This window comes from Phocoena sinus, chromosome 4 (genome assembly GCF_008692025.1).
Source record: "Phocoena sinus isolate mPhoSin1 chromosome 4, mPhoSin1.pri, whole genome shotgun sequence".
In the NCBI taxonomy this organism is placed as follows: Eukaryota; Metazoa; Chordata; class Mammalia; order Artiodactyla; family Phocoenidae; genus Phocoena; species Phocoena sinus.
The window spans coordinates 15,111,927-15,130,997 of record NC_045766.1 but is presented as its reverse complement, the minus strand read 5'-3'; the positions used below and the strand labels follow the sequence as shown (position 1 = coordinate 15,130,997).

The 19,071-nt window shown below is 51.2% G+C and overlaps 1 protein-coding gene across 1 annotated transcript in view; it reads left to right on the top strand.

Annotated features, from left to right (window-relative positions):
* Nucleotides 1-6,674: 6,674 nt before the first annotated feature.
* The window catches only part of RAB6B (RAB6B, member RAS oncogene family), a 53,215-nt gene continuing 40,818 nt past the window's right edge, over nt 6,675-19,071 (top strand). Inside the window, exon 1 of the mRNA XM_032630653.1 lies at nt 6,675-7,111. Within this exon, the coding sequence (XP_032486544.1) occupies nt 7,042-7,111 (70 nt within the window). The 5' untranslated portion in view covers nt 6,675-7,041. The remainder of the gene's footprint in view (nt 7,112-19,071) is intronic.

Genomic DNA, 19,071 nt, shown 5'->3' with positions numbered 1-19,071 from the left:
ACAGTAACAAGGCCCAACTGATCTTTGACAAATGGCCGAAAATAATTCACTAGAGGAAGAACAATGGTGCTGAAGCAGCTGGACATCCATAGACCAAAAAAAAAACCAAAATAAGCCTCCAACCTAAGTTTCATAGCTCATACAAATTTAACTCAAAGTGAATCATGAACTGAAATGTAAAACATAAACCTATTTTTAACCTTTTAGGAAAAAACATAGAAAATCTTGAGACTTAGGGCTTAGTCATGACAGCAAAAGCACAATTCTTAAAAGAAAAAAAAATCAGTAAGGTGGGCTTCATCAAAATTGAAAACTTTTACTGTGCAAAAAACCCTGTTAAGAGGATGAAAACATAAGCTGCAGACTGGGAGAAAAATATTTGCAGACCACATATCTGACAGAGGACTAATACCTAGAATATATAAAGAACTCTCAAAATGCAACAGTAAAACAGCAAACAATCCAATTAAAAAATGAACAAAAGCCATGGACAGATATTTCAGAGGATATACAGATAGCAAATAAGCACATGAAAAGATGTTTAATATTATTAGCCATTAGAGAAAAGCAGATTAAACCACAGTGAGATATCTCTACACACTTCACAGAATGGCTCAAAAAATAGTGACAAAACCATATGCTGGTGAGGATGTGGAGAGACCGGATCCCTCATGTGACGTTGGTAGGAATATAAAGCGGTACTAACTGGAAAAGAGTTCGGCTATTCCTTTAAAAGAAAGAAAAACTAAACATGCAGCTACCATATGACCCAGCAATTGCACTCCTTGGTATTTATCTCAGAGAAATAAAAACTTAGGTTCACACAAAAACCTGTACATGAATGTTCATAGCAGCTCTATTTGTAATGGCCCCAAACTGGAAATAACCCAGATGCCCTTCCATGGGTGAATGGTAAACAAACTGTGGTAATCCCTACTATGGAATACTGGTCAGCAGTAAAAGGGAGCCAACTATTGATACACAGAACCTGGGTGAATCGCCACAGAAGTATGCCAGGTGAAAAACACCAATCCCAAAATGTTACATACTGTATAATTTCACCTATATAGCATTCTTAAAATGACAAAATTATTGAGACAAAGAACAGTTTTAGTGGTTGCCAGAGATTAGGAAAGGGGTGGGGCAGGAGGAAGAGGGTGTCCCTATAAAGGACCTCATGAGGGACCCTTGTGGGATGGAAATGTTCTGCACCTGTCGGTATCTTGGTTGTGATATGGTACTATAGTTTTTGCAAGACGTTACCACTGAGGGAATCTGGATAAATGATGCACAGGATCTGTCTTATTTCTTATAGCTACTTGTAAATCTATAAATATCTCAAAATTAAAAGTTTAATTAAAAATGCATATAATAATATGTATAAATGAATCACTTTGCTATGCACCTGAAACACTGTAAATCAACTATACTGCAAATTTTTAAAAAGTTTTTAAAAAGTGCGTTAAATAGCAAAGAGCTGAGAAGAGTCAAGACTCTCTTGAAGAAAATGAAAACTATAAGTGAAGGTGTAGAGCTATATGAGCTGAGGACTATTGTTGGAAAACAGTTTGGCATAAGATTAAACATATACTTAATTCTATACCTCAGTTTATTTACTCAAAACACAGTTTGCTAAAACTTCTCACAGGTGTATCAGGAGGCACATAAAGAATGTTTACAACAGCATTATTTGTAGTAGCAGAAGGAAAACTGGGTACATTTTCCAGTGTTAATTTCCTGGTTTTACTAATGTACTATGGCTATGTAAGATGTTATCATTGTGAATCTAAAAGTATTTTACATTTTTAAACTGGACACATTTTACTGAAAATGATTTTAAAATTGGAGCAAACAATGGAATACAAAATCGCAGTGAAAATGAAAGGACTGCTGTTATACGCATCAACAGATGGATCTTAGGAACATGACGTAAGAAAAATGTAAGTCATAGGAGAAAAACACGTCATTTGATACCTTAGATAAAGTTCAAAAGATGCAAACAAAAGGAGATATTGTTGAAGGACACATCCAAATGTGATAAACTCACGAAAAGGCAGCTGGGGTTCTGCATTTCTGCGTTGGGGAGGGAGGGAGCAGCAGGGGTGCAGTGGAGGGAAACAACAGACGCCTCAGAATATTGTGATGTTTGATTGCTCCAGCTGGGTGGAGGGTAAATGGGCATTCCTAATGACAGGTTTTCTTTACAACTTATATATACATCGTTAGCCTCAATAGGAAGCTTTACATAATTTTCAAAAATGGAACACAAGGATGCCATGTGGAAGAAACTTGTTCCAGTGGGATTGCCAAACTGAGTGTCACAGTGGCCACATTTCACATTTTGTTTTCCCCACCTGGAGAAAGCCTGTCTGCTCTAGGGCAGGTTAAGAACAAGACCCCAAATAAGGAGAGACGAGCAATGACAAAAGATGGGGAAGGAGAGGGATGTGGAGCCAACTCTGATCCCATAGCCTGATGACCACATTCTGTGAGCAATGCCACTGTCTGCTCCCGCTACCTGAGCCAGCCCACGTCGCTGTACCCAAGTAGCTGGAGTCGGGCTTTTGTCATTTGAACTGGAAGAATTGGACAGAGTCCCACAAGGCATCCTGGCCCACAGTCAGCTGGGGCTGGTAAGCACGTAAGCTGACTCAGAGGCTTAGAGGTGCCCAGAGGGGCCCGTGCCCCACCCCTCCCTCCCCTACGGCCCCACTGCCTCATGTATGGACCAGATGGTCAGGGAAGGCACAGGACTTGCGCAGGCTTACCGATAAGATGGTACAATTTCTGTCGCACTTCGTCTTGCCACAGATGATTTCCTCAGGATGTGACAAGAGTGTGTGGGAAGACAGCACCAGATGTTACAAAAAGGTGTGGGTAGGAGGAAGGGTGCCCCACTGGGTGCCTCCCCTGCCCCTCCCATGGAGGGACCACTCATAGAGGCAGGAAGGGCTGCGGCTTGGGAGGCTTGTCTCCTTCTAGGGCATCCTTCAGCCCCATGCTGGATGCAGCCTCCTGAGAGAGCAAAACCCCAGAGCAGAAGTGGGGTGGGAGTTTGAAATGTGGCCCTGTGCCTGATGCCAGGCATCATAGGGGAGATATCCCAGGGTGATGCCCTACAGTCTATGGGGCTCCAAACCAAAGGCCATTCTGAGGAGTGGAACAGTTGTTTGTTTGCTTTTTTCCCAGTGGGAAAAGGATGAATTTTTTAGTTTTTAAATTTATTTTTATTTAGAAAATTTTTTATTGAATGAAAGATTCTTTAAATCCTACAGTGCTTTACAATTTTCAAAAGTTTCACACATATGATTTCATATAATCCCATAATAACCTTTTTCTTTCTCCTACCCCTATATGCCCCTTCCCCTTCCTTCTCCCCACTGGTAACCACAGTTTGTTCTCTGTATCTGTGAGTCTACTTTTTTGCTCTATTTACTAGTTTGTTATAGTTTTTAGTTACCACATATAATATCATACAGTATTTATCTTTCTCTGTCTGACGTATTTCACTTAGCATAATGCCCTCCAAGTTCATCCATGTTGCTGCACACGGCAAAATTCCATTCTTTTTTATGGCTAAGTAGTATTCCATCTATCTATCTATCTATCTATCTATCTATCTATCTATCTATATACACCACATCTTCTTTGTCTTTATCTGTTGAACACTTACGTTGCTTCCAATTGTAAATAATGCTCCTATGAACATTGGGGTGCATATATCTTTTTGAATTATTATTTTTTGGATATATAACCAGGAGTGGAATTGCTGCATCATCTGGCAGTTCTATTTTTAGTTTTTTGAGGAACCTCCATACTGTTTTCCACAGTGGCTGCACCACTTTACATTCCCACCAAGAGTGTACAAGGGTTCCCTTTTCTCCACATCCTTGTCAACATTTGTTATCTTTGGTCTTTTTGATTATAGACATTCTGACAGGTGTGAGATAATATCTCATTGTGGTTTTGATTTGCATTTTCCTGATGATTAGTAATACTGAGCACCTTTTCATGAGCCTGTTGGCCATCTGCATTTCCTCTTTGGAAAAATGTCTATTCAGTTTTTCTGCCCATTTTTTAATTTGGTTGTTTTGTTTTTTTGATGTTCAGTTGTATGAGCTCTTTAAATACATTGAATACTAACCCCTTATCGGTCATATCATTTGCAGACACTTCTCCCATTTAGTAGGTTGTCCTTTCATTTTGTCAATGGTTTATTTTGCTGTGCAAAAGCTTTTAAGCTTAACTAGGTCCCATTTGTTTATGTTTGCTTTTGTTACCTTTGCTTTAGGAGATGGATCAAAAAAAAAAACATTTCTGCAATTTATGTCAAAGAGTGTTCTGCCTATGTTTTCCTCTAAGAGTCTTATAGTACCTGGTTTTACATTTAGGTCTTTAATCCATTTTGAGTCTATTTTTGTATATGGTGTTAGAGAATGTTCTAACTTCATTCTTTTACACATAGCTGTTCAGTATTCCTAGTGCCATTTATTGAAAAGAACAAGACAACAATGTCCACTCTCACCTTTTTTATTCAGCATAGTTTTGAAGTCCTAGCCACAGCAATCAGAGAAGAAAAGATATAAAAGGAATCCAAATTGGAAAGAAAGAAGTAAAACTGTCACTGTTTGCAGATGAAATGATACTATCCATAGAAAATCCTAAAGAGGCCACCAGAAAACTACTAGAGCTCATCAATAAATTTGGTACAGTTGTAGGTTACAAAATTAATATACAGAAATCTATTGCATTTCTATACACTAACCGCGAACTATCAAACAGAAAAATTAAGGAAACAATCCCATTTACCATCACATCAAAAAGAATAAAATACCCACAAATAAACCTACCTAAGGAGGTTAAAGACCTGTACTCAGAAAGCTATAAGACACTGATTAAAGAAATTGAACATGATGGAAAACAGATGGAAAGATATATCGTGTTCTTGCATTAGAAGAATTAATATTGTCAAAATGACCATACTATCCAAGTCAATCTACATATTCAATGCAATCCCTACCAAAATACCAATGGCATTTTTCACAGAACCAGAACAAATAATTTCAAATTTTGTATGGAAACACAAAGGACCCCAAATAGCCAAAAAAATCTTGAGAAAGAAGTACAGAGTTGGAGGAATCATGCTCCCTGGCTTCAGACTATATTACAAAGCCACAGTAATCAAAACAGTATGGCACTGGCACAAAAATCAGACACATAGGTCAATGGAACAGAATATAGAACCCAGAAATAAATCCACACACTTATGGTCAATTAACATATGAGAAACGAGGCAAAAATATACAATGGGGAAAAGACAATCTCTTCAATAAGTGAAACAGTTGTTCTGATTTGCATTCTAGACATTCATTCAAACTTTCAACAACTATTTCCTAAGCTCTGAGCTAGGTCCTTGGGATTCAGTAGTGGAGCCTCAACTGCTGATTTCATGGAACTCACTCTCTGGTTTTTAATAAGCAACGAGAGAAAGAGAGACTCTAAGTAAACAAACCATGGAGCCAGACAGGGAGACATCCCAAGCAAGCCATGTAAGTCAAAAAGAGGTCAACAAATGTCCTCTGGAAATCTCCAGAGATGAAGGTTGCTTCTCACTTTTCTCTCTGTATGAAATACACACACACACACATGCAACTTGTTCCTAAACATTTGGGTTATAATCCCAAATAAATGTTCATTGAACAGTCCTAAAAGCATAGACCACGTGGTGGCAGCACAGTAGAGGCAGCTTTGCAAAACCTCAAAGCTAGCATTAGCCAGAATGCTAGGACTGGGTTGGGAGTGCTTCTAACACCTGGCACCTGCTCCTTGTTCTCACCCACTCACAACTTACTCTGTGTGCCTTAAAAGGTCGGATGAATACAGAGGCAAATGGGAGGTCTCCCTCCTGTGCTCCAGGAGCTCATTGTCCAGATACACCTAATTGCCAGGGCAAGGAGCGGCATTGTCAACACGGAGGCCCCAGGGTCCAGGGATCCAGGGCACCGTTCTGGAGATGGAGGTGCTGACATTCAGGGCCTCATTGCTCCTTCTCTCCCACGGGGCATTAGGTTTAGGATAAAATGATCCTTAGGAGCGGTTGGTTTGAGGAAGGTACGCCTTTTACTGGTGCTTCCTCTCTCACTGGGCATGTCTGTGGGGACACCTATGACCTCACAGATTGTGCCCAAGAGGAGGGATCTGGGTCTAGAGAGGGTGGGGAGGGCAAGAGACGCACAAGATGACAGTAGAGCCTGTCTGAGCACACACGGTCCACCACACCCTGGCTCATCCCCCACTCCTTTCCTTTCCACCCTCTAGGATGGCCAGGTTGAGTGTGCATTGGTGTTGCAGGAGGTGGAGGAAGGGACTAGCATCTAGGTTGAAAGACCAGAAACGAATATCCCCTGATAATTTCACGTCATTTTCTGGATTCAAAGGAGGGGTAGAGTGGGGAAGACAGACGTAGAGGGGCAGTGAGACAGGGCTCGATTCGGGGATCTCTCTGAGGCACGGCGAGGCGGTTCTCTCCCCCGCCTGGTGCGGGCTCCGGGTGGGTGGACTGGCGCCCCCCAGCCCCGCAGGCCCCGAATGACATCAGAGGCTGGGGAGCGCGCAGAGCGCAAGGCGCGGGCGGAGAAGAGAGGCGGGAGGGGGGCCGACCAGTGCGGCTTGGGAGAGCGCTCCTCCGCCCTGCGCGCAGTCCCTGCGCCCGGCTCAGCCCGCGCCTCGCTGTTCGCGCCGCGCCTCGGGCGTCCAGAGCGCGCCCCTCGCACCGCATCAAGCGCCGCCCGCGGCAGCCCAGCCCCAGCCTTCCTCCTCCTCCTCTTCTTTCTCCTCCTCCTTCTCCTCCGCCGCCGGACACGCAGCCGCAGGCCGGGGCCGGGACGCAGCTGGGGAGTCAGGGACGCGCGCAGCCAGCCCTTCCCCCTCCGGCTCCCGCACCGCCGGCCGCCTCCCCTCGCCCTCCTCCTCTCCCCTCCCTGCTCCTTCGCTTCTCCTCCTCCTCCTCCTCCTCCTCTCCCAGCCCAGGCTGCCAGCACCATGTCCGCAGGGGGAGATTTTGGGAACCCACTGAGAAAATTCAAGTTGGTGTTCTTGGGGGAGCAGAGTGGTAAGTACCCCGCTTATTCTCTTGGCTCGGCGTCGAGTCGAACCCCCGCCAAATCATCTACCCGATTGGGACCCCGGCCCCGGCTCGAAAAGGCCCCTCGGTGCCTGGGTAGAGGGGAGGTTTGGGGATGAGAAGTCGGGGCCGGCTCGGGCAGGGCCGGGCAGGGGAGGGCCCAAGGGTAAGGGCCGAGGAGACGCTGGGGCCGGAGGTGGGGGTGAGGGTGGGATCTGGGGTGGGGGCTCGGGGTGCGGGTGCAGGTGCGGCGCGGCGGGGAGGCCGGAGGGCGGCGGCTCGCTCAGCAGCGCCGGCCGAGGCGTGAAGGCTCCGGGCTCGCTGGCTCGCTCGCACTGCGGCACCGGCTGCGGGCGACCGCGCAGGTGGCGGGGCGCCGGCGAGGGTCGCGGGGAGGACGGCGCCCCTCTTTGGAGAACGAGACGGGACTGGCGTCTGGCCGCTCCCCACCCCGCGGCACCGGAGGGGTTCCCTGGGGCCCCTGCCCGGAACCGTAATTACGGGCACGTCCAGACCCCAGGGCAGACGGCCGCGGGCGGGGGGAGACCCACAGATGTCTCCTCTGAAAAGAGCGGGTGCAGGTCGTGGGGGAACAGGGCGCCTACCTCCCCTGGCTTACGTCCGACTGGGCACAGAAGGTTCTAGACCCGCTGCCCTTCGCCAGTGTGTATTAGCCCCTATGGGGCTCAGGGATCTGGGCGATGACAGCAAGGGTTCCCCAGTGCGAGGCAGATTCGGGGGATGGTGCGGGGCGCCTCACACCAAGAGCCGGGGCCCCCTGAGGCTGGGCAGAGAAAGGACCAGGCGACACGCCCTGCCTGGCTTCCCAGCACCCCTCCCGAGAGCGTTGGCGGTGGATTCTTCCCACCCCCCAGCTCACCGCCCTTCTTGGGGGAGGGGAGGTCACCGTGGCAGCGGGCCAGGGGCCGGGGAGAGGGGGAGACAAATGGCTTAGGTACTGCCCAGCAGCCTCCCCAGGGAAAGCATCTCCAAAATCCAGGTTAGTCCCGAGGTGGGAAGACCATGTTGAGGAGCATGGACCCTCTGACACTTGTAGGAAGGAGTGGTTTTTCAGAGCATCCCTCCAGAGCCCTCTCACCTGGGGCTGCAGGGAGACCAGCTGGGCCCTGACCAGCTCTGCTGTGGGAGAAGGCCGTCTCTGGGAGCAGGACCAGCAGCTCTAGCTCTACATACCAGTCCTGTTCACCTGGCTTGGTGCCTGTCTGCACAAGGGGCCAAGACACACACAACCTTGGGAGGACCTGGCGGGCTCCGGGAGCAGTGCTGCTGTGATGTGTGTGCCTATGGGTTGTGGAGGTCACACACCTGCCTGCTGCTGCTGCTCATTACAGCTCAGAGAAGGGTGTCAGAAGGTGGTCGAGTTCTGACATGGGTTTTGGGGCCAGGCTGGGCGTTTCAGAACAAAATCAACTCAGGCAGCCAGCCCTGTGTCCTGGACTCTGAGTTTCTGATCTTACTAGATTCCATTTTCACAAAACTAACTTTTCCTTGTGCCTAAAGGGATTTGGGGGGTGGGGGTGGTCTTCACATCCCAGTGCTAGTCTTAGCGGGCCTAGAGCCCTGAGAGTTGAATTCTTAGCTGTGTTGCCTTGAGCAGATTTCAAAGCCTCTCTGAGCCTTAGCTTCTGTCTCTGTAAGATGGTTGCCTAAGGGCAGTTCTCTTACCCCTTCATGTTTCCTCAGTGTCTCCCAAAGGGCCTGGACCATGGGAGGTTCCCAGCAAACATTTGTTTATTCCAAGTCTGAACATGCTTCAGGAAAGGACCAGGGGTTTGATGAGGAGAATGGTGTGTTTGAGGTAAAACTTTGGGCTCCCACGGAATCTCTGATGGGCTGAGGCCCCTACTGAGCCCTGCAAACCCCCTTTGCCCCTAAAATCACAGAAATGAGACCTGAAGGCCTCAGAGAGTGAGCCCCCACCTCTCCAGCATGTTTATATGGGAAGTTCCAGCCCCAGGGATGGGGTGTCGACCCAGAGTCCTATTGTGAGTTGTTCACCCTTCTGGACTGGAACCACATCTCCTGTTCCCAGTCACTAACATGCCGTTGGGAAATAAGGTGACCTTGAATTGGGGAAGCCAAGAATTGGGGAGCTTTCCTGATAGGGGGTTAGGGTTGCCATACTCTGGCCAGGCTTGTGGCTGGTTGGGTGACCTGGTGGAGATACCGGGCTAGTTGGTTGGGAGCATGCTTTCTGGGCCCTTTGAACATGGTCATTAGGGAAAAAGGCACTGCCATCAGTGCCATTGGCTATTAGCCACTCTGGTCCCTTCTGGCAGGGAGCCCTAGGACCCTGAAAAGCCTCCTCCCACTTTATTGTGTCATTAGTGGGTTGTTTACCTTCAATTTTACAGAGCTTTTGGGGTCCCTGAGTTAGGCAGGAGACATGTGCATCTCTGAGCCTGGTGGGACAGAGGAATTGCCACCGCAGCCATGGCTTCCATCTTGCCCACATGCACTTTTACACGTGTTGGTCCTTTGTGCCCGCATCCTCTACAGCCTGTGTGGTGGAGGGAATTCTGAGTTCCCACTGAATTCTGGTCATCACCTCCACCCTGGGTCTCCCTCCCTGTGTGACCTTGGAGGTACCTCCCCTTCTGTACTCAGGGAACTTGGGTCAGCTGAGCACAGCAGGGACTTCTAGAACAGCATGGGCTGGCCTGTATGAGCTGAGTCCCCTGGAAAGGGGCCAGGGGAAGGAGCTGGCCTTCTCCTGTTCCCTGTGCCTGGCTTACTGGTAGCATCTCTCTAGGCCAGTGGGCGAGGACAGCTGGATCCCAGAGAGGAGTGCCCGGCCTGGAGCCCAGTGATGGGGAGGGTGTCCAGGACCAGATAATTCCAGGGGCATCGGACCTTCAGAGATTCCAGGGATCTGGTTTGGGTGGGAAGCCTTGAGGAGCCAATCTGGAGAGAATACCTCTAGCCCATGAGAGAGTACCCCCTCCTAGCAGCAGAATGATTGCCTTACTGCGGAACATGGAATACAGGCTGGCCAGTATCAGCCTGGCAGGGGGAGGGACTGTGGAGAGGTTGCTGTGGACCCAGGATGAAGGGTTTCCTTGCAGTGTGGAGGCTGTGCAATCCTGCTAGGGCTCAGATGGCTCTCTGGGCCTGCTGGCTGTGCCCTTGTGCTGATGGCAGTGGAGGGTGAAAGAGGGGGTGATGCACACCAGTCCCGACTTGGGCACTTGGTGGCATCCAGAGAAGGCAGGCATGAGCAGATATCTGAGGAAGGAGCTCGACCTGGGGGACACAGCCCTCCTTCTGAGTTCTGATGGCATTCTGTGGGGCTCCAGCTTCATGCGGGGCTTCTCCGAGTGTGTGTGGCAGGGAGGGGGAAGTGGGCTGTGTCTGCTGCACTCTGGCCTCTGCTCACCTCCCTTCCCTGAGACTCCTCCAGCCGGAGCAGGAAGATTGATGGACACAAGTTTGGTCTCCTTCCCCAGGCTGAGGCCAGTAGGCCAGCTTCTCCCTCTGACCAGCCACCTTCCTGTCCTTCGCTGGCAGTTGTGTTGCTGGAGGTGCCATCCATGCCGAGCACGATGTGAGTGGCATCCCTGGACTCATGCAGCATAGTGACCCTGCAGGCAGCTTTGGTTGTTTTCTCATTTGTTCAACCATCCCTCTCTCCCTCCCCCATCCGCCTCTCTCACTTCCTCCTCCCAGCATCCGTTTATTCATTCAGTCAGATCTTTGAGTGTATCCCTGCCTCGTGGAACTTATAGTCCACTGGGGAGCATAGACATCTGCGGATATAATTACAGTAAAGGTCTGCGAGGGCCGTGACGAGGGAGGAACAGCTGCTGTAGAAGCACATAGCAGGGCGTCCTACCCACCTATGGGGGCAGGTGTCAGAGGCGCCTTCTGAAGGCTTCAGAGGGGGAGACGCTTCTATAGGCAGCATGCTGGTATTCCTTCTTTGGGCTGAGTGCAGGGAGTAGGTCTTGCAAGGGGCCCACCCTCTCCAGGGAGTTTTGCCTGCTCTTCTCCCTCCTGCATTGAGGAAGTACGTGGGGTAGAGAGCAGGACAAGGGTGGAGAGCAGGACAAGGACAAGGAGAGCAGGACAAGTAGCAACTGCTGAGAGGGAAGGGGCTGCCCCTCCACTTTCATCCCTGTCCTCACTGCCAGGAGGGTCCTGCCTGACCCCTGCCTCCCCGCAACCCACACTGCTGCAGCCCCACAGGGAGCCCACCGCTGGCTTGGTGGTTGTGCCTGAAGCCCATCCCAGAAGTTGACTCCTCCCAGACCTGCTGGCCCTGCTGTGCCCAGCCTAGCTGGGCACTCACCATGGTGGAGCTTTGTTTTTTTCTGAACATTTTTAGAAACAATCACATGCTGCCCCAAGACCTCTGTTGTCTTGGTTCCTCAGGATTTTAAAATGCTTATTAACTTCTTTTAGGTACAAAAACCCTAACTGAATTTTAAACCCCTTAAGGGCAAATTTCAGCACCTTAAGGTGACTAGTCATCTTAGTCATCCTTCCCCCCTCTCCGCCTGCAGGAGTTTTGTGCTCATTAAATATCTCATTTGAAAATGATGAGAGATCTTTGCTGTGTGGGATTTGCTGATGGCCCATCAGTAGATTGAAAGCGACAGGAGTCAAGGCCGCTTTGGAATAGGATTCTTCATCCTGACACCTGCCGCTTTCTCAAGCCAGAGGATTTTTATCTGCAACATTTACAGAGTCCTTCATAGAGGAATGGCTCATTTAGCCTTGGTCATGCCCACCTCACCGTTCATCTCACGGAAGCCGAATTTCTCAGGGCACCCCCATCCCCACCATCTCTGCAGAACTTTGAGAAGCAGCAAGGCCACCAGAGGTGGGGCGGAAGGGACACATCCAGACCCGGCAGAGCTCACTTTGAGATCTGAAGTGAATCACCCAGTGTCTCTGTGCCTCAGCTTCTTGGTCCTGCTTTCTCTCTTCCCAATTTTTCTCCCTGCCTCAGTGGCTGGAATGAGAGAGGGAACCTTGACTGTCAGGTGCAGGCCCAGAACCTTTGCTTTATTTGTTTAAAGAACTGGGTGTGAGGTCAGACAGACAGACACCAAGATGAGAATTAACCTGTACTTGGTATAAGAGAAAAGTGGCACCCTCAGTGCTGATGATAGATGCTTGAGAACTCGCCAGAGGACAAAAAAGAAACTGTGAGAACACGTTCTGGTGGTGCAGGTGTAACAGTAATTACCATCGTTTGCATGGTCTGATTATCATTATCATTTGCAGCCTCCAAATTATAATGAATACCATTAAAATATAACAAAATAACCTCATTGTCCTTTTGTTACTTATTAAATCCCTAAAATCAGCCCATGAATATTTATCCTTATAGGTGTTGCCTTGACATTGCAAGCTCGCCCAGGGCAGGCCTGAGGGTGGTACCATCTGTGTCCCATCCAGGCTGCAAAGTGTTCCTGTCCTCCCCAACCGTTCTTCCACTGTTGCAGAATGAATGAGCCTTTGAATGTGCAGGGCTTTCTGGTCTCAGTGTAAATCATTTAGAGAAACTGATGGACAGACCCGTTGGGGAGGGTGAGGAAAGGTTAGGTGGAACAGCAAAATTCATAATCATCGGGGGTGGACTACTGTACTGGGCATTTCCTCCACTGTCTGTCCGTGTATCTGTCTGTCATCCTTTTCCATTTCTCACCACAGAGAAGATGGGGGAGGTTGCCAGGGAGAAGTACTTGACGCACCCTGAGATGAGCAGCTTTTGTGAGAGCTCAAAAGACAGGCTGCCGGGAAATGGGGCTACAGGCAGGGCTGGGCACTTAAGCCCTGAGGGGACCGCGATGATGAGGAAGCCAGTCTCTGCTTCCTGAAACAGGGCAGGAAAGGATGCAGATTCCTAACGCCTGAGGACTCCTAAGAGAGCTTCTTTACTGAACTTGAAATTTCCAATTCCCTTTTTTATTTCGGTAACTTTGGCCCTGAACTAAGTGGGATCTTTTTTAAAAAGTAAATTTTCACTACCGTGAATATGTTATCGTTTTAGAAAAATGATTTATTTTCAGTAGAAAAGCATATTTATCCTGGTCTCTTGGTAACAAGGCCGGTGGGAGCCTGAGTGACTCGCCCAGGTGCCACCAGTTCCCCGGGGGGTGACATACCCAATGGACAGACCAGGGTTCAGGAGAAAGCAGATGATACCTCACCCCTGAGGGCAGAATGGAGCCTTTACAGTAAAGGTTACCTCTATAAAATGCATTAAAAGAGTGGCAGCCTGGAGCCCCAGCAGGACGGGCGAGGGAGGAAGACTTCATTTGGGTGTGCTCTGTGCTGGAGACCACAGCTTTCCTCCAGGGTCTGGGAAGTTGGGGGATGGGCTTGTTGCTTTAGTGGGGTTTCCCTCGAGAAAGGGGTTTCCAGTATTGGGATGACTGGCTCACCCATTTCCCCCTTTGGCTGGAGATGAGGTGAGGGCAGGTCACAGAGGCTGGCTCAGCCAGGTTCTAGCTGAGAACTCATTACTCAGAAGGGAAGAACCAGTCACACTGAGAAGCTGGTTCCTACCTGCTCTGGGGGTAGCCCTTCCTCTGGCCTCATTCTCCCTCCAGGCCTGGAGATATCAGGGCCCTGGAGACCCTGATTCTGTCTAGGGTTTGCCACCAGCTGGCCATGTGGTTGGATTAGCCCCAGCTCACCTTTCACTTTCTCGATATGTCCCTGGAGGCTAGTGGACTTGGTGATCACTAGAGCCAGTGGAGCTCTAAGTGGTTCTATAATTCAGCACCAGCTTAGAGTATGACGCCAAGCCAGTAACACTCCCAGCCTGGGCACGGCACGGGTCAGAGGGGCTGCAGGGATGAATGCATGAGATCAGGGCCTCTGCCAACTGTTTCCCCTGGAACTGCGCTGGGCTCCAGTGCAGGGTCCTCTCCAGTCTGCCACCTCTTCTCTTGGCCAACATTCTAGGCCCACCTACCTGGGCCCAGCCTTACTACTGTGCCCTCGGGGTGCCTTGGTTCATCCCTTCTGATGATGTGTTTGGCTCAGGTTGCCAAGCAACAGGGATGGAGCTGTTTTGCCCTTCCTGCCGACAGGCATTTATCTCATACAGAGGACAGCAGAATGGGTGACAGCTCCCAGGTACTCCTACTCCAGGACACTTCCTTCTGTAGCCAGGTGGGTGGGTGGTAAGTGGGGAGGGCTGGGAAGGGGCCAGAGCCAAGAGGGATATGCGGTGTCCCCAGTAGACCAGTCCCAGCTCCTACTCCAGCCCCATCACCAACAGCATCCTCTTGAGCCCTGGGCTTCCACCCCAGCCTGGCCCTCTCTGTCTGGGTGTTGGGATGTAACACCCAGACAGAGAGGGGCCTCAAATATGAGGACCCCCGGTGCTCATTTCCCTCCAAGACAGTAGGGCCTTTATGACCTTGTTGGACTTCCAAGATGTGTCTAATACATCAATATGTAGCACATGCTAAATGCTCCAGTAAGAGGTAATTTTGTTGGTGAAATAGTGATGGCACCCCCCCTCCCCGCCTGCTCGTAGATGTATGGGGGGAGGAGAAGTAGGGGTGCAAGGTTTGGAGAATCACTGATGGACCGTTTTTGTGTAGTGAGCTGCAGGGCAGCGTTCTTGTGATCTGACAGGTAGAGCTGCTTATCAATTTGTGGATGAGGGAAGTGAGGCTCTGAGAGGCGAAGATGTTTACACAGGGTGCGGGACCCAGAAGCTGCTACTGCTGAGCTGGGAAGGACCCCCGGGTCTCTGACTCAATGGCCGGCATTTTCCCTGCTGCCTGGCCTGGCAGGGAGGGGGACAGACTCACCCTGACCCCCTGTGGCCCCACAGCTGCTCACAAGCAGAGCACCTCAAGTTCACTGCCACTGTCCTTCCCTGAGGACACGGCCCAGGGACTGCAGGCTGGAGGGTCTGCGGTGTTGTGAGTGGGACAGTTCTTGGACCTCAGCCAGCGTTGATGTGAGTATTAACTACACAAGCAAGGCTGCGGGTGTGGTCTGCTGGGGAATCAAGGGAGGCTTCCCGGAGGAGGTGGTGCCCAGTGAGCAGGAATTCACTGGCAGGTGAGGGAGGCATCACGAGCAGAGTCCCCAGCTGTGCCAAAGCTGAGGGCTGTGATGGGCACGGGCCTTCCAGGGAATTGGGTATCCTTCACGTGGCTGGGCTCTGGTGTGGTTGGGGGAACGTGGTGGGAGGAGTTGCACCTGGGGAAGCAGGGTCAGGCCACACACAGGAGTCTGGGTCTTCCCTGCAGGCAGCTGGGACCCAATGGGGGGCTTCAACCAAGGAGGGACATGCTTATGGGTTAGAAGACAAGGCTATGGCCCACTTGCAGGCAGGAGATCCAGGTGGCCCGACCCAGGCCGGCTGGGAACATTCAGAGGATGGAATTTAGAGGAGGCCTTGTGACAGGTATCAGCTTGAGCTTCCTTCCAGCCCTGAAGTTCACCTCTGCTGCGGATGTATATTTTCTTGATTCTTTCTCTGTTGACTGAGGACTCAGGAACAATGAAGGGTTGTAGAGGAGGGACTTTTGTCCTTCTCTGCAAGACCACACTCCCCAGATGTACCCAAGCTGGCTGCCTTAAGCTCCTCTGCCCTTCCAGCCTCCACAGTGCCCTGGGTGCTCCAGACTCTTCCCGTCCGCCAGCTGCTCAGGGCGGGTGTACACCTGGAGAGGAGCGGGCCGCTGGGTGTGCGAGCTCCTGCCTCCTGTGCAGCCTCCTGCCACTGCCTCCCTTGCTGGGCTTCTCTTCCAGCGGACACCTGACTCCCTTCCTTTGCTTCCTTCCATAGATTCCCTTGCTCTTCTCTGCCAGCTTCCAGTTTCCCAACCAGCTCAGGCGTCCCTGAGGACTTGAGGGAGGACTGTGTGGGGAAGAGCTTCCCTCTCCGCCTTGGAAACAGAAACCTAGTCTTAAGCTGGCTGTGCAAAAGACAAAGGGTGGGAGCCAGGGAGCTGGCATGGAGACAGGGGGCTGCCTTCCTGAACCTGGCCCCCACCCGCAGGCCCGCTCACGGTCTGATGGTCTGTCCTCAAGGCCTGAAACGCCACCCTCCAAAGCCCTGGTAACCTCTGTTCCCTGCCCCTCGTGTCTTCCGCCCATGGAGGTTACTGAGCCCCACCTGGGTATTCCTTTGCCAGTGTAGCTGGTAGGGGAAGAATACTCTAATTATGCATCGTCAGTGGTCACAGCACATTTCAGTGACCCCTGTGGGCAGGGCCACGTTAATGGTCTGTGAGGTCAGAGTGGGTAAGGAGACCTGTGCCCTCGGTTGGTGCTCAGCAGAGGTGTCACCCCTACCCAGAGTTGCTGGACTAGAGAAAACGGCCTGGAAGCTGGCCGCAAGCAGCTCAGCCCAGCTTTGACCTGTTCGAAACCCTGCTGGGTACCCCCGTTGCCCCCATCCCGGGGCAGAAGCAGGACCAAGAGACACATCCCTGGTTCGGGACTACAGAGCTGCGAGTGTGACCTCCACGTGGGCGTCAGGTCCCTCTGGGGGCGGCGTGCGGATTCCGAGAGAGGTAGAGAAAATGTTCTGTTCTGACCCTGTTGCCGAGCGGGGAATAAACATCACACAGACTGAAGAGGATAAAGTGAAGCATTCAGACTCACATTTCTTGTGTATTTCCCCATCCAGTGAAGGATTGGGGTGGGGGGGAGTCGGGAAGTGCAGGGAAGAGAGGGCCATGGAGGCACTGAGGGGAGCCCCCCCCACCAGACACAGGTGCCGGAGCGCACCTTCACAGGCCTGCTGGCCTCCACGTGCTGCGGCCTTGGGAAAGCCCGGGTGGCATAAGGCTCTAGGCAGTGGTGCTGTCCGTCCTGGGGCCTCAACCAAATAGAATTAAAGGGTCCTGTGGAGGCACTGATTGCTGTTGGGGCACAGGAGTGATGGGACTAATTCTGTTTTCACGTGGAGGATGAGCTGAGGGGTGGGGGCTGCTGCTGTGAGGAGGCCGACGACCCTCGGCCAGGCAGAGCAGGAGTGGAGAGAAGGGCTCTCACTTCGGCCCCGGGGGATGAGGGAGGGCATTCTTCAGCTCCACGGCCCCAGTGCTGCGACACCAGGCTTCCATGAGCAGACTGAGCCTCGTCTCTCCCTCCCCAAGGCCAGTTGGCTCTGCCCCACTGGGACCCTGCAGTTCCCAGACTGGGCTGCTGCAAGTAGGGTCAAGCCTTGGGGCCAGGAGATTATTTGGTTCTGCTCTTCTCTGTGTAGAGAGCACCTCTGAGAAGGGTTTATTTTTAGGGGAAAAAAAAAGCCACTCTCAGATTAGCCACTTATTTTAGGGATATTAGCAGATCCTACTTGTAGCACCAGGATCCGGAAATTCTCCCCTGATTCAAATCCATCACTCCCCCACATCCAGCCAAAGCACTGCCGGCTGCTGCCCACGTCAGAATGTGAAATGCAGGCCTGGAAAGGTGCCTTGCCAGCCCACCCACCCTGGTTCTCTCCCACCTGCATCAGAAGAGGGCAGAACCCCAGGTGTTGGGCCAGAAGAGCCAGCTCCTCCCCTTTCTCCGTCATGCAGCCAAAGGGTCATCTAAGCCAGAGTTCTGGTCTGGACAGCAATGTCCACTCATCTGTCCACCTCACCTCGGGGGGAGCTGGAAGTGCTGTGGGAAATGTATGGTGAGGTAGTCACAGCCCCTGCCCACCACAGCCTCCGTGCAGGGCAACTGAGGGCTTCAGTCCTAAACAGAGAGACCTGCGAGGTTCTGCAGCAGGTGACCAGCCACTAACACCGCCGCAGGAGAGGAGGCGGGGGCTGAGGGAAGAGTTAGAGGGGGCATCTTTTAGGAATGTGAGATGGTTTGACAGATACAACCTAAGGTGACCCTGAATGAGCCACCCCCTTGCCTAGTACCTTCCCCTTGAATGCAGATGGAACCTGACACTTGCTTCTAGCCAATATGGTATGGCAAAGATGGGCTGTCACTCCCATGATTGTTTCTCTACAAGACTCCTCTGCTGGCCTTGAAGGTGTGAGCTGCCATGTGGTAAGAGGGCAGTGAGGGGTCATGTGGTGAGGAACTGTGGGTGGCCTCTAGGGGAAAAGCAGCCCCTGGCCGGTAGCCCCCAAGAAGATGGAGACTCAGTCCTCCAGTCATGAGGGACTGAATTTGGTCAGCCACCACAGACAGGAGCTTGAAAGAGGACCCCGAACTCCAGAAAGAAACATAGCCCAGCCAATACCATGATTGTAGCCTTGCGAGACTGCGAACAGAGGTCCCAGGAAAGCCGTGCAGACTCCTGCCCCAGGGGCATGTGATATAATAAGTGTATGTTGTTTTGATCCTCTAACTTTGTGGTATTTGTTACACAGCAACAAATAACTAATACAGATGGGGTGAAGATTTTTCCAGGGAAGACACACCTTAGAGATGTCCTCCTTTTGCAGAAAAGGAGTTGGAGCTTCCATGAGGAACTATGACCTGCTCCTGGTTAAGCAGCTGGCTGGGGCCATGGGAGGAGGGAGGCCCTCCTCCAGGGAGGCCCCGGGAGTCGGGTCCTGGTTCTTGCTCTGCTACTTCTCTCCCTTTGTGCATCTTTGAGCAAACCCTCCTGCTTCCTGGGCCTCCAGTTTTTCCTCTGTTACGTGAAGGACTGGATCTGATGATCTCTAGGTGACTTCTTGCCATGACTTGGTATTCTGAGGCCACTCTGATCTGTGATCCTTCTAGAAGCCAGGCCTCAGGGCCTTTGTGAGTTTTAATCTCTGCTGCTCCTCCCGTGTTGTGTGTTCCTACTGTGGCTTCAGGAGGCATGATCTTCCTGTCCTGGGCATACTTCTATAAGCCTGATGGGTTCAGGCAAACCTCTGAAGTGGAGCTCTTGGCTGTGCACCAGGAGTTACTATCTGGCCGTGACCCTGGGATCATGTGATCCTGGGCAAGCGGCCCCTCTTCTCTGACTTCACATCTCCTAGCTTAGTGAGAGGCTTGGA